Source organism: Zonotrichia albicollis, chromosome 3, assembly GCF_047830755.1.
Source record: "Zonotrichia albicollis isolate bZonAlb1 chromosome 3, bZonAlb1.hap1, whole genome shotgun sequence".
NCBI classification, from domain to species: Eukaryota; Metazoa; Chordata; class Aves; order Passeriformes; family Passerellidae; genus Zonotrichia; species Zonotrichia albicollis.
The window spans coordinates 18,268,742-18,283,178 of record NC_133821.1 but is presented as its reverse complement, the minus strand read 5'-3'; the positions used below and the strand labels follow the sequence as shown (position 1 = coordinate 18,283,178).

Here is a 14,437-nt window from a genome sequence, read left to right as displayed (position 1 = left end):
GGGACCCCAGCCAACCACCATCTCCAGAGAGGAGAAGGTTCTCGAAACCTGGGAGGAGGAAGGGAGTGATTGACTGGACAGGGAGGAAACAACTTTCACTTATAAGGGAAACCAGGGGAGGAGCAATTACATATCGGCAACTATGAATAGCGGTTGCTATAGCAACTTAGCTGGCAGGCTAACGGTGGCGGGAAAGAAGGGGGAACGAAACCATTTTACACATAATAGGGGAGAACAATACATAAATTGGGGGAATAACACAAGAAACTTAACAACACACTACCACAAGTATAGTATCTCTTTAATATAGTACAATGTAATGTAATACAGTCTTAATAAAGCAATTATTCAGCATTCTGACTCAATGGAGTCAGATGCCAATCATTCCCTGGTCAGGGGCACCCTGGATTTGATAATGGTCAGATGGGAAATTATGTCATTCTTAAAGGCAAGGCTAAGTATAACACTTCCACCTATCCTGCCCACACACCATTCCTGTTCAAATGCCAGCTGTGTAGCTGGCCAAATCTTTACTTGAGCTTCATGGCTTTTAAAAAACCATGTCAGGGCGCAGCTCTAAATCTCCTGCCTGGGTTGACTGGTATTTTACAATACAAGCAGCCTACAAGTTAAACAATAAAAACCACAGTGGTTACATGACGTGCAGCATTGTAACTGTGATGTGCATTTAGATCAAAAGCTCTCAGCAGTGAGTTATCCCTACCATCAGGGAGAGAGCTCTGCATCCTGGCTATGATGGCAGTCACAGCAGGTGCCCAGGGCAGACTGGAAGGGCAAGGCAGACCTGGGGAACAGCAAATACAAAAGGTGCCATCACCTCTGAAAGAAGTCAAAGTGTAACAACCTGCAGTCTTTCATTTCCCCTGAAGCTTCCTTGGTAATTCTGCAGCTTCTTCTCAGCTCTTGCTGTTTGCTGGCAGCTTCCAAATGCTCCCCAGGATGTGACAGAAGTGTCTGTCAGCAGCCCTGGGTGCAGTAGGTGGAGCAGCTGTGTGACATTCTGGTAGCCACCACAAAATAAATTACTTAGATGTGTTAAAAACAGCATAGATTTCAGATCAGCAGCCTGATTTACAACAGAAGAGTGGGGAAGTTGAAGCAGTATGTGTTTCTTGGCCTACAACTTTATCTCTGTGTCCCCCACTTTGTTACACCCACTCAGGGAGTGCAATACACAAACACCAACAGGCACTCAGCTGGCATAATTTGTTTAATAAAGTTTTTTTCTGGTTTTAAAAAAGTTTACAAGACAGATGTGTTCCACATGATAAACAACTAGAGGCCGATCTTCTCTTGTAATAACTTAATCCATGCAGAAAGACTGGACTGCCTAACCTGATGTCAGGCAGTAGCTAACAATTTACCAAAATATGCACAGATCTGCACACACTGCAATGGAAACAGGTAGCACATGACACCACGGAGTGAGAATCAATACACAAGCCTGCTCAGAGAATTTTCAGAATTCAAGTGTAAGTTTAAGGAAAAACCCTGATTTATTCTTTAAATGGAGCTTATGTACTGAGAGTGAAATGCTCTGCTACAACCTGCCCACAGCCACCCTTTGCTCAGCAGTCGTGTGAGAACGCAAACACAGAAATGTCACAAGTCCTTTTCACTACTGACACTACACATTAACAACTGGATCTGATAGCATTGCTTTGGTTGGTTCAATACAGAATGAAAGGTTTTCTAATGGCTCAGCTCTGCTTTCCCATCTTCCATCCTTCTCCAAAGTGGTTCAAGAGTGTTGCTGAGGCCAGTGTTGGGTCTTTCTTCAAGAATTCAGTGTAGCTTTTGTGTAAGAAACTGTGGAAGGCAAAAAACAGGAACATTATTGTAGGTAGAGCAGAAAAACTGCAGGATTCCTTCAAATCCCATTGAGAAAAAAAAATTTACTTATTGTCACAGCACGAAAACTAATGCTAGGTTATCTGTATACAGCATTTTAGAGATGTCCAGCTCCTTAAAAATCCAAATGTTATTGGAAAGACTGGACTGACCCAATATTTCCAATAACACTGCAAACCCTCTAAAATGTCCTTATTTCAACACACAACCCAGAAACAGTGTGGGGGAAAACCCTGTAGAGAACAGAAATCATCACCCAATGTCTGACCACCTGGGAAATTCATGGATTTAAAAAAGAAAAAAAAAAGAAGGAACTTTGTGAGCAATGAATGATGCTGATTTGTATAAATCACAGGCAGACTAAACTCTGGGGACAGGAAAATGAGAGAAAGGTTAAACTTTAACTTTGCAAAGCTGTTAATAATTAAACTGCACAGCCAGCTCAGGGCTTCAGTGTGCAGATGAGGATAATAACACTTTCTTGAGAGCTTGGACACGTTTGAAAAGTCCAAATCAGCAATGTAACTTTCTGGGAGCAGGGAGGGGGAGGGAAGATAATGAAAGCTGTGTCCTGAAGGCTTAAAGCCGACTGGAAGAGTATGATAAACACATATCTACATAGGCAGATAATCCATGACAAAGGATTCAGGTCTGTATTCCGCCTAATTCCATTCACTGATGTCTGGGCATGTCCTGGAGGTTGAGTGCCTGAAGGCAGAGAAGATCTCCTGCTGCTGAGGCAAGTTTGGCTCTCAATGCCTGCCCCAATGTCCTTATTAGATGGTGGAGGTCTATGAGACAGCCTGTGACTAATTCATCCTGGGAAAGAGCAAAACTGAGCAGGGGCAGGTAAGAACCATGAAAGGAAGCTGCAGTTCTGCAGTTCTGGAGCTGTTTTCCGTCTCCATTGCTGGGGACTGTGCTGTGTTTGGGCTGTCCCAGAGTGAGCTCCCTGCTAGGTGAGGACAGACAGAAATACAACCCTGTGTCTCTGTGTATCTGAAGAACACAAGGCAGGATTTTGAGTTCAGTCACTGCTGTATTATCAGGTCAAACTTTCAGATTTCCTGAGCCAACATGGAAACAGTCACAGCTGGGCCAGACCCACAACTCCAGCCAGGCTGGGAAAAGCTTTTCACCCACCCCAACACTCTGGTGTGTGACTGCAGATGGGGCAGAGGTTGTAAAACTTATAAAACCAGCAAGATTATAAAATTTCACCTTCCAGCACTTCTAATGCCACTCTCTGCATGTGCTGCTTCAGTAAAAGAGGCAGGGGGCCAAGCATTCCAGAGGAGAGGAGAAGCCAAACCTGAGGCCTGCCTTGGATGAGCTAAGGCTCCCTTTCCGAGGACACATCTCCTTCTGCTCCACTGCTGGCACTGGGGTCATCCTTGTTTCTGGGGACATTTCTTTCTCTACTGGACTCAGAGGGCACCTTGGTTCTGGTCTTCTCTTTCCTTTGTTGCTGTTTTTCAAGTTTTGTCAACTGTTCACAAAGTAAGGAAAAAAATACATCATGTAATAAAACAATTTCAGAAGTCCATTTCTAAAAAATTGTAAATGTGAGCATTTGTATAAAACTTGCAACTTAGATTCACAACATCAATACATGTATCAACAAAACAAAAAAAAGAAAGAAAAATAACCCTGAAGGCTGAGATTTTCAAAAGTTTAGAAGAGACAGTGAATTATCACCATAAGATAACATGATCACCCCAAGTATAAAAGAGAAGTGATTTATTTATATCCCTCAGCACAAGTAATACAAAAAATACATTTGGATTGACTAATCCAAATGTATTTTTACTAATTACATTGCAAATGACTTACAAAGTTCTGATTGCCAATTACAAACACAGACAATTGCTCAGACAAAATGAGATATTTCACTGTCACATCCAATGACATAAAAGAGCTATTCATCAGCAATTATTTGTCTAATCTCTTCCTGCTAACATCACATTAAACACTGCAGGATGGTTCAGCTATCTCTTCTTGCTAAAGCTGAAAGCTCAAGTATAAAAACCACACCATCCCTAAGCCTTACTTCCCATGCTACAAACAAATCAACAGATTTTTGTCAGCAGAAAAAGAATGCAATGGGCAGGGAAGAGGAAAGAGAACAACAATTTAAATTGGCTCTCCCTCATCACACTTTGCAGGATGGATGTCTTGACCCTACCTCCTCTTGGAATTTTTATCAGCTGAACACTGCTGGGACCAGGAGTGGGAGCTATATTCATTCTTTTCTGTCTCTTTCTTCTTCTAATTCCCTCTCCTCTGAGTTTTGAGCAACTTAACATTGGACAGATTTGGAGTTTGTGAAGCTGAATGGGTTAAGCCAATGCTTTGTGAAATGTTTTGTGTTAACTGGATGTTGCTCTAAATTTTTGCCGAAGCTCTCTGATTTTCTGAAGGTTGCCAGTGAAGTTTTTGTTGGTTTGACTTCTTGATAATATCCTGTTGAAATTTCTCAGGAACATGAAAAAACACTAAGCCCTTTTAAGAGGCTTGTCAAGGGAGTTTTGGGCCTTACAATGCCAGAGAAAGTTTAAAAACCAGCATCCTTCCCTGCCTTCAGCCCAAGTTGTGGCCACCAGGAAGATGCTGTCAGATGGGTAAAGCAGGCAGCCTTAAACAAGTCAATATTCCCCAAGAAAGAAATGAAACCTTGCAGAATCCTGCATACCTTGGTAATTCCTTGGTTATTTTACACCTACACACTGGGCAGCAATTCTCATTTCAAAAACAGAGCTGCTGCTGCTGCTGCTGCTAATTATGCATGGTTTGGCCTGAGAACTCTAAAACTGTGAGGGAACAGAAAGAAAGACTAGAGACAGAAGTAGATTTTTCAAGGGCTAAAACATGACACAAGAATCCAGAAACAGAATTTGAAGAAAATGAAACCAACTTCAAACCATGCTTCTTAAGGCAACACAGGGCACTTGTATCCACTCATTCATAGTTGGAGGACTTGTTGAGGATGATGTGAGGGACAGTGTCAAAAGCTTTACTAAAATCTAGAAAAACTAAATCCACCACCTTCCCTTCCTCTACTTGGCAGGCGACCTTATTGTAGAAGAGCATTAAATCAGACAGGACTTTCCCTTTTGAATCCATGTTGACTTTAACCCCACCTTTAAGGAGCACCCAGCATGATCTTCTCCACAATTTTTCCAGGCACTGAGGTTAGATTAACAGGCCTGTAGTTTCCTGATTCTTCCCTCATGCCCTTTTTATAAACTGCAGTAACAATTTCACCAAGGTTAAGTGAAGCATTATACAAATAAGGCTGGTGTGGTGCTGTTCCTCAGCAGAGTTAGCTCACTCTCCTGTCCACTCCAGACTTAAATTTGGGATTGAAATTCCCTATTCCCTTGTCTCTGACAGAGAGGCACCTCTGCACCTCCACCCAGTCATCCACATAGCAAAGCTCCCACATAGCAAGAAACTTCACTAAAGTCAGGGAGGTGGTCCAGACTAATTAAAAACATTTTTAATGAGTCATGATTAAACAACAGCTTTAATGAGGAGGAGGAATAAACTGTGAAAAGCTGTTCTGCATTACACACACACAACCTTTCAAGAGGCCAGGGAACTGAAGAAAACAATGCAATTATTTATCTGTTCAGAGGCTGCTGAGGAAGGGCAAGGTCCTTGTACCTGATGGAAGCTGCACTGCTTCACAACAGGAATGCTACAAATTTGCAGAGGATACACATCAGCCTTTCCAGACAGACCTTAGGAGCCACTTACTTGTTTAGGATCAACAGTGGCTGCTGGGGACTCCAGTTCTATTGTTACAGGACCATCATTCTGGATGTGGACCTGCATGTAGGCACCAAACTTGCCATCTGAAAAGGGAAAAGACAACAAGTGCTCAGAGCCCCTGGGAGGATAACACACACCAAAGTTTTTACCAAAAGTGATACCAAAAAAAAAAAAAAAAAAAAACATAAAAGGGCAGCTAACTGCAGAAAGCTACTAAGAAAAAAAAGAGTGTATGTGCACCCAGGTATGTAGCTTGACATTCAGAGAAGATAAATACACAGCTAAGTAGAGAAACATGCACAAAACAAACCAAGTCTACAGGTAAGCAGGGTGTCCACAGTTCAGGATGGGCAGAATGGTTCTCAGTGACAGGAAATGACATTTTAAAGGCTCTAACAGCTCCAGTCCAACTGACCACTTGATGTTTTGAAGAAACTTTATATTCAGCCAAAAGGTAAGAAAACCAGGACCCTACTCTGAAGCATTTGACAATTGAATACTGTAGAGCAGAGGACACCAGGGTGCAGCTCAACTCCTGTGATATTCACATTCTCTGAAAAATCCCTTCACCCAGGATTTTTCTCCTGGGAAGCTAAGAAGCCTCAGAGAAAAAGGAAAACAATTCTTATCTCATTTGCTTCTCCTCTGTTTTGCTCCTTTGGAATGTATTTGGAGATTGTTTACCCACAGGTGATTGTTCCATTGGATTCTGCTGTGAGTTGTTTTCACTCATTGGCCAATCAGGGCCAAGCTGTGTTGGGACCCCACAGAGAGTCACAAGTTTTCATTATTATCCTTTCAGCATTCAGTAAGTATCCTTTCTGTATTCTTTAGGATAGTATAGTATTCTTTAATATAGTATCATAAAATAATAAATTAGCCTTCTGAGGACATGGAGTCAGAATCATCATTCCTTCTTTCATCAGGGAAATACACCAGAAATAGGATCATTTCCAATCTGCCACAGCCATTTCTACATTCCTGCTGGTAACCTAGGCTGGTCTTTGAGAGTTACACAACCCTGTGACCACAAAACCCAGTCAGAACTAATGCATCTTTCTTTAACAAAATAATAAACAAAGAATATTATCTTAAATTTTATTTATGGGAGCACAACTTTTCAAATTGCTCTCTACAATCTTCCCATCCCTCTGCTGTACTTCACTTATAAAAAGGGTTGGTCTTTTCCATTTCCCATTCATGTGTATGGACCTAAAAAAAAGGCAACTCCACAAGCCCTTTTTTTTCCAAAAGGCTGATAAAGTGGTAAAATAAACCCCCAACTTTACCACAACACTCAAAGTACTCCCATGTCAGAAGCACTCTCTATCTTGTTTTGGCACCAGAACTACTGTCAAGGAACATCTTTCTGTAACAGTTCCCTCCCATTCTCCTCACACATTTAAATTTCTAGTTACTCTCTTCATCCTTCCCCACTTTAAGACTTCTGGACTGATCAATTCATCTTGCAGCATCTTCTGCAATAAAATAGGATCCTAGAAATATTATTGAAGTGACAAGTCCATTCTGCTGGACACCCAGCTTCCAAATTCCTTGCCTCTAAAAGCCCAGCACACATGCCTTCCTCAGATGGAATATCTGCACCTGACATGAGTCAGAGGAGCCACATCTGAGCCATACAGACTTGAAAAGAGGCATCATTTACTTCCAGAATATTTTTGTACATATTTCAAGCCTTATGACCTAGAAATTTCACACTGGTTTTATACTTCTAAGCTTGTCTGCTTGGAAAGTTATTCTTAATTAACCTCATGTGAACACTGTTGCTCCAGATAAGAGCACTTATTCTGAAATGACAATACTCACAAAGGGAATTAATCAGGGAGAATAACTGAGCTTTCAACTTGTACCAAACCTTAATCTGAGATAAACTCTTCCTTGTGGAACAATCCTCTCATATTTACTTAGATATTACTACTAAGGGAGTAAGACATTTCACACTCCTTGCCATGTTAATCTTTACTACCTCAGAAGAATAAATCCACATTCAAGACAGAGAGCAAAGGCCCTGCAACATAAGGAGGAGCCTTGGTAGGTCTGATATTTGGGTATTAGCTTACAACAAGAGTGCTCAGGCCTGCAGACACCAGCTCTGCTCCCCAGAGGGGAGTGGGATGTTGAAGAACACAAGAAATCACTGAAGAACAACAGGCAAAGGCTTCTGATGCAGCCTTTTATTTCCTACATGTGCTGACCTGGGTACCATGGCTGTGAAGCTTCTCCAAGATTTCATTTGCCAAGTGTCCCACTGCTCTTGGTGTGGAAGAATGGTTTGTGCCTCTCTTTGGGAACACTTCCCACTCTGAGCTCCTGGCTGGCAAGCTCCAGGCACACTAGGGAGCAGAGAGGAGCTGCCTACCCAGCACCTACAACTCCCAACAGCCAAATTCTTTACAGGAACCAGAAAACACAAGGCTTTCAGGAGACAGGACAAGACCTTCATTGATCTGTCTTTGCCTCGGCTACACAAATTCCACTTTCAGTGATTAAATTACACCTCTAAAATGCATTACGCTATTTGTAGAATCAAAAGGGAAGGGCACCTACAGCAATCCAGAGAATCAAACTCTAATCTCCCAATAACTACAACTGTTGTGTGTGTGCCTGTGTGCATGCAGGGGCAATGTGAGTACAGGTTTTCCAGACAGCAAAGAAGAAAAAAAAAAAAAAAAAAAAACCCACTGGCAAAGCAATTGGCACAGCAGAAACTTCAACCTAAGAGAATCTTAACAGACTTGGGTGCAACACACCATAACTGGCACAGCTTAATAAGAAAGCAAAATCACAAACTGACAGGTAGCTCCAGTGCTGCAAACAGTTTTAAATTCATGTGTTATCTGACACAATAGCACTCTTGGGTTTCCAAATCTGTGCTTTTAACACTGAAAGAAAAAATGCAGAAGTGAAAGCTCATTTTGCAGAAAGCACTGGCAAAAAAAAGTGCCAAAATAAGGGCACTTAATATTCATTCCAGATACACAACTGCTATTCACTGAGAGAATGAATTAAAAAAGCTGCTTTCAAAATATGAAGTGATTGAAGGGGTATCAGAAATGCATTCCTTATCAGGAACATATGGTGGAAGAACATATCAAGCTAGAAAAGCTTGTAAAATTGACATTTTTGGACATGGGGACATGTGTGCATTTCACTGTGCCTCCTTGGAAAGCACTGGAATAATTATCCTAACCTAGAGTCAATATGAAAATTAGCCTCTAAATCTTTCCTCAGCTTTTTTTTTTTTCTCATTAGGAAAGTAAGGCCAACCACTACCTATTAGCAGACACCATTAAAAAAATAATCTTTTCTAGAAACGTGTCTTCTGTCAAGTGTAGCAAAAAATCAAATCTGAATATGAAAATGGACAGAAAGCACTCAGCAAACCAAACAGATTGTGTGTGGACAGAGCACAAATTAAGAGGAAAACCGGGTATTTTCTGATAAAGAGAAAACTGCTCCACACATGACACAGAGTTGAGGAAAGAGAATCTAAACCAAAACCTGTTCTCAAGTAGCACATTACACCTCCCACTGTCACAGTTCCAAGTAACAGGATGTGGAAGTGACAGATGCAACTGTGCTGTCCATCACACACTAGTGACACCTTAGAGCCTCACTAAACACACTTCTCAGAAAAAAATGCTTCTCTTGGGTTAATCTATTTCTACAGCACAAAACATCCAACCTTTGAGGGAGCCTGACCACAGAGCTTGGTCTCATGGCTGCAGCCTCTCTGGGCTGCTCATGTTGTGCAGCCAAAAGGAATACAACATCTACACGCCATGGAATACAACATCTACACGCCATGGAACACAACATCTACATGCCATGGAACACAACATCTACATGCCATGGAACACAGCATCTACATGTCATGGAACACAACATCTACATGTCATGGAACACAACATCTACATGTCATGAAATACAACATCTACATGTCATGGAACAAAACATCTACATGTCATGGAACACAACATCTACATGTCATGAAATACAACATCTACATGTCATGGAACAAAACATCTACATGTCATGGAACACAACATCTACATGTCATGGAACACAACATCTACATGTCACGGAACACAACATCTACATGTCATCCAGAGAAAGGTTTGGATAGAGGAAGACTGGAGAAATCACTCTGACAGGCTCTAGTAAAAATATTGTTAACATCCCTTCAGCTACAGAAAATCTCAGAATAAAGAGAGTGAGGAAATAACAGTGAGGAAAGGACACACACAAGGAGTGTGCACTGGTCACAGCAAGGACCTTACCAACCTTCTGTCCTTACCTTTAATAAGCTCTGGTTTGTAGGCTTTTCTTAGCTGCTCTAGGAAGTTGTTATAAAAAGACTCAGCCTGCTCTGTGGGCATTGCCATGTGATAGTCAGGCTTGTTTCCCTTCAGGATGCACTGGAGAGTGAACTGGCTGACACACAACACCTCATACTGTTTATCCATCACACTTTTGGACCAGTGCTTCCCACTTTCATCTTCGAAGACTCGCAAGTTCAAGATCTTCCGAACCCTGGGAGGAGGAGAAGATAATTAATTCCTAAATTGTCCCCTGCAGGATCAACAGGTATCATAAAGAATAACAGGTATCATAAAGAGATAACAGATGCATATTCAGCCTGCCTCCACATAACAAGATAACCCTCTGCCCCTTGATTCCCAGCCATGGGAATCTCATCACATTAGGCAGAACCCTTACACAAATGTCAGGTCATTAATCCACACCATCATTTCAGAGTGTGGCACCAGGACAGAATAACTGCATGTTCCACAGCAACATAAAGATGGCACAGGAAGGAAGGGAGCTCACTCTTTACTATCTGCTTTGATGTGTCACAACATTATTGAACGTGTGAACAGCTTTGGGAATTTGAATCCTCCCACCAGACCAGGAAATCACACTCAGTAGGAAATGAGATCATCCTAAACTGTGTTTAAAACTGTGGGGTTTTGTTTCCAATCATGATTCCAATCATGATTCATTATATACTCCTCCTGCTTTGTCACTTCCTAGCACTATTTCCAGACCAGGCCCCATAAGCCAGATGATGACAACACTTTTTCATCAGGATGAGAGGAGGAATCCAAGAAACAGGAGAGAACTGCAGCTGGCAGCAAAGTGGTTTGAATTTTGGGCTGATTTTCTTGAGATAGGGGACAGAACTGACTGGCTCAACACAAAAAGGGGACTTTCACAAGTGGATCCTGAAAAGCAGCAGGAAACTGCAACCCAGTCCATGTCAGGACTGCATCCAAGCCACTCTCCTGTCTTTGGTTTCTTCTTCTGGCTTCTCCACACCTGCAGCATATCAAGTACAAAGGGTTTCAACTGCAGCCCTCAACCAGGCATTTTGCACTGCACCAGAGGTGAGGCAGTGAGTGCAAGACAAAGCTGAGACTTTGTTGTGGTCCAGCTTCAGCGTTTTGCCATCACTAGGGCACAGTCACAAGAATATCCTTGCCAATTTGTGTGTGTCAACAGCAAACAAAATTAACTCCCGAATGAAGTGGATTGTTGAAAGCATCCACTGGAAGGCCCCAGCAGAAGGCTTAAACCATCACCACTGCTCTGTTTTCTTCATAGAGGTGTTTGTTGATTCATTTACAGGATTACTAAAGTTTCCTTTAATAGGACCTGAAAAGCCTGGTTAAGCTGCTTTCTCTCACTCCCTTTGCCCAGATGCTGGCTTCCTGCCCTTCCTGTGCCAGCCATCCCAACAACCTGGTGCTGAGAGCATGGCAGCCACAGATCTCCTGCCTGCAAAATTCAGGAGCAGCTTCCACATCCACCAGGACAGGGATGGGAAGTGATGGCAGAGCAGGTGTTACACACTGAGAGAACCAATGGAGAATGTGAAAACAAAAACCCCTTCTTCTTGACATCAGTCAGCTCCATTATCTGTTTCTTTTTTGCCTTTGCAAGGGCTGAGGTCAGCCCTAGAGCAATAACCAGCCCAAAAAGAGACAGAAGAAGCCCCTGGAGAGCTCTCCCTTGCATGTGTTAGCTGGCTGAATCCCAATATTCTGTGGCCATGGAGCAGATGGCCAGAGCCAGTCCTCCAGGCTGCCAAAACTGATTCCTGTTTGCAGACAAGCAGCTGACAAGACTATCCTGCCTTTAGGAAGTACAAAACTCCTGTGCAAGCTAAAAGGAGAGTTTGAGGATGCTCATAAATCCCACCCTTGAAAGATGGATTTCTTTTGGACTCAAAAAGGATTTAAAAGAGTCTGCTCTTGATAAAAAACACATAGCCTAGATTTTTCTCAATGGAACATGAAGAGAAAACTTGTATTCAAGGTAAAATCTGAAGAGGAACAGGCAAACCTGAATTTCCCAATAGGAGTAACTGATTTGTTTGGCTACTGCACAGGTGTCAGCAATGCACAAACAGAAGAGTACAAGGCAAAAGGAAGGGAGTGACTTACATGTGCTCCAGCTCTCTTTGTGTATCTTCCAAAGAAATGCCCAGCAGCACACAGAGGCCTCGTCCTATTGAACTGATTTGCTCACCACCCACTGAAGAAAACAGAGAGGGAAAAGAAAAATAAGGCTAAATGCACTGTCTTGTTTTATGGCACAAGTAAGGACTGGTTTCAGCAGTGCAACCACTAAAGGAAACAGCATTCTAAACCCTGTTTCCTCTGTCTTAAGTTTGTAGATTTGAAAGATCACACAGAGGCACTCTTTCAAAAGCTTTCCAATGCCACTTTTACCACTTCTTTATCAGATTGGGTTACTTACTCCACCATTTAAAAACACTGTATGAAGATTTTTATACTGCAATTGCATCAGTTGTCCTAAACAGAAAGGTGGTAAAACTCTCCCCAATCCTTGAAAAATTATCCACCTGGTTGATGCCACCAAGTGCACTCAATTTCTCTACTCCACCATTCCCTTCATACTTTGCCATTATTTTGAGCAGGTGATTTCTACCTGAGTCCTCACAGATTTTTTGAAATATAACTTTCAACAACCTGCAAATTAGACCCTTCTAATTGGGAAAACAAGCCCTTAATGACATTTACAATAAAACACAAAAACAGGTAGTGTTTTCCTAAGAAATGCCTTAAACTATCTTAATGTAATTAAGTTATCTTAATGTGCCTCACCCTGCAATGACTGTGGTAAGAATAAATGTGGTCTTAAAACTGAGATAAGCACCAGTTACCCAGCTGCTAAAATTGCATCTAGGTTCATGACTGGGACAAAAAGCTGCAAACATCCCACAAAATGAAAGGAGATCAGGACTCCAGTGAAAGCTGAAAGTGGCTGGATCAAGGTATGAGTCCTCCAGTCCCAAAATTTGTCCTGCTAAGTACAGCAGTGTCCACCAAACTCTTCAACAGCCAGGAACTCTCCCCAGTTTCAACTCAATAGTTGAAACTCTCCCCAGAAAAGTCACAGGAGGTGCAAACCAGTGCAATAGCAGGGATATTCCACCAGGACACACCATTCCTGAAGGAACCCAGGCGAGCAGTGCCTGGCAGGGCAGCTGGGACAGCACCACTGACACACACACAGGCAGTGCAAAAAGATGATCCGAGCTGCACTGCCAACATGCCTGCCGTGCACGGAGGTGACTGGGACTGCAGTGCCAGGGAGAGGGACAGCGGGATGGCACTGCCACCACAGAAACAGCAAAGCACGGCCGTGCCAGGGCAGCCCCGCTAACACAGCGCCCAGGCGGTGTCACGGCACCACAGCACCGAGCCTGCCGGAGCCCAGGAAGCGTTCGGACAATGCTCCCGGCACACGGGGTGACTCTCGGGGATGTCCCGTGCAGGGCTAACAGCTGGACTCCACGATCGCTGTGGGTCTCTTCCAACTCCGAACACTGTGCGATTCCGTGAGCACAAGCGAAGCAAGACGACTGCGACGGTGCTGCCGACACAAAGGCGCTGGAGGAGGCGATGGCAGCTGTGTGCCAGCCCACGCCCGCCCGGCAAGGGGGCACACGGAGCTCCACACATGTCCACACACACACACACACGTACCCGCGGGGCCGGGTCCCTGGAAGAGCCGCAAGCGAGCGGACCCACGGCAACCCCACGCGGGGGGACAGGGCGAGGGGAGCGCCCGCAACACCCACAGCCAGCCCCGCACACAGACACCGCCCGGCCGGCCCGGCCCCCGCAGCTCCGCGCTCGGGACACACTGACCTGTGACGCTGGCCTGGGCCACCCGCTGCACGATCGCCTTCATGGCGCAGCGCAGCGCGGCCGGCGCCGAGCGGGGACAGCGGCGGCGCCCGGCAGTGGCAGCGGCGGCCGCGACCCACGCACAGCGCCCCCCGGCGCACGGGAGGTGCCGCTGCAGCCCCGGCAGCGCCGCGACGGGGGATTCCATGGGACAGGGACAGGTGCGCGTCCAGGTGCTTGGCCTTCCTCTTATTCCTTTAATTCCCTCTCCCTCTTATTCCTCTTTATCCCCTTCCTGTGGGGATTTGGGGGTGCCTTCCAAAAAAGGAATATGCACGTAAGCAGATTGGCATCCGCTATTGGGACCCAGCAGGGTGCCCATAAAAATGAGGTGGTGGCTGTAAGGAGCTGAGGAGCCCATGTGGAAAGGTGGGGCCGTAGGTGCACGGGCTGGGTGGGGCTTGGGTTGTAAAAGCTCCTACAGAATCAAAGGTGTGGGCTGCAAGGGCAGGGACACTTTGCACCAGGCCAGGATGCTCTAGGTTATCCAAAACCTGCCCTTGAGCACTTCCACAGCTGGGGAATCCACAGCCTCCCTAGGCAGCCTGTTC

General features: G+C 44.2%; 1 protein-coding gene across 2 annotated transcripts; it reads right to left on the bottom strand.

Annotated features, from left to right (window-relative positions):
* Window positions 1-1,213: 1,213 nt before the first annotated feature.
* DTD1 (D-aminoacyl-tRNA deacylase 1) lies at window positions 1,214-14,005 on the bottom strand. Of its 2 annotated transcripts, none has more exons than XM_005488523.4 (6): window positions 13,848-14,005; window positions 12,114-12,204; window positions 9,965-10,200; window positions 5,632-5,729; window positions 3,185-3,361; window positions 1,214-1,830 (listed from the first exon to the last, which is right to left on the bottom strand). In XM_005488523.4, exons 1-5 carry the CDS (start codon window positions 13,888-13,890, stop codon window positions 3,206-3,208), a joined length of 624 nt encoding a protein of 207 aa, XP_005488580.1. In that variant the 5' UTR covers window positions 13,891-14,005; the 3' UTR covers window positions 1,214-1,830; window positions 3,185-3,205. The 2 variants fall into 2 exon arrangements, with proteins under 2 accessions (XP_005488580.1, XP_026650285.1); XM_026794484.2 differs by having other exon boundaries at window positions 3,196-3,361.
* Between the last annotated feature and the right edge of the window lie 432 nt (window positions 14,006-14,437).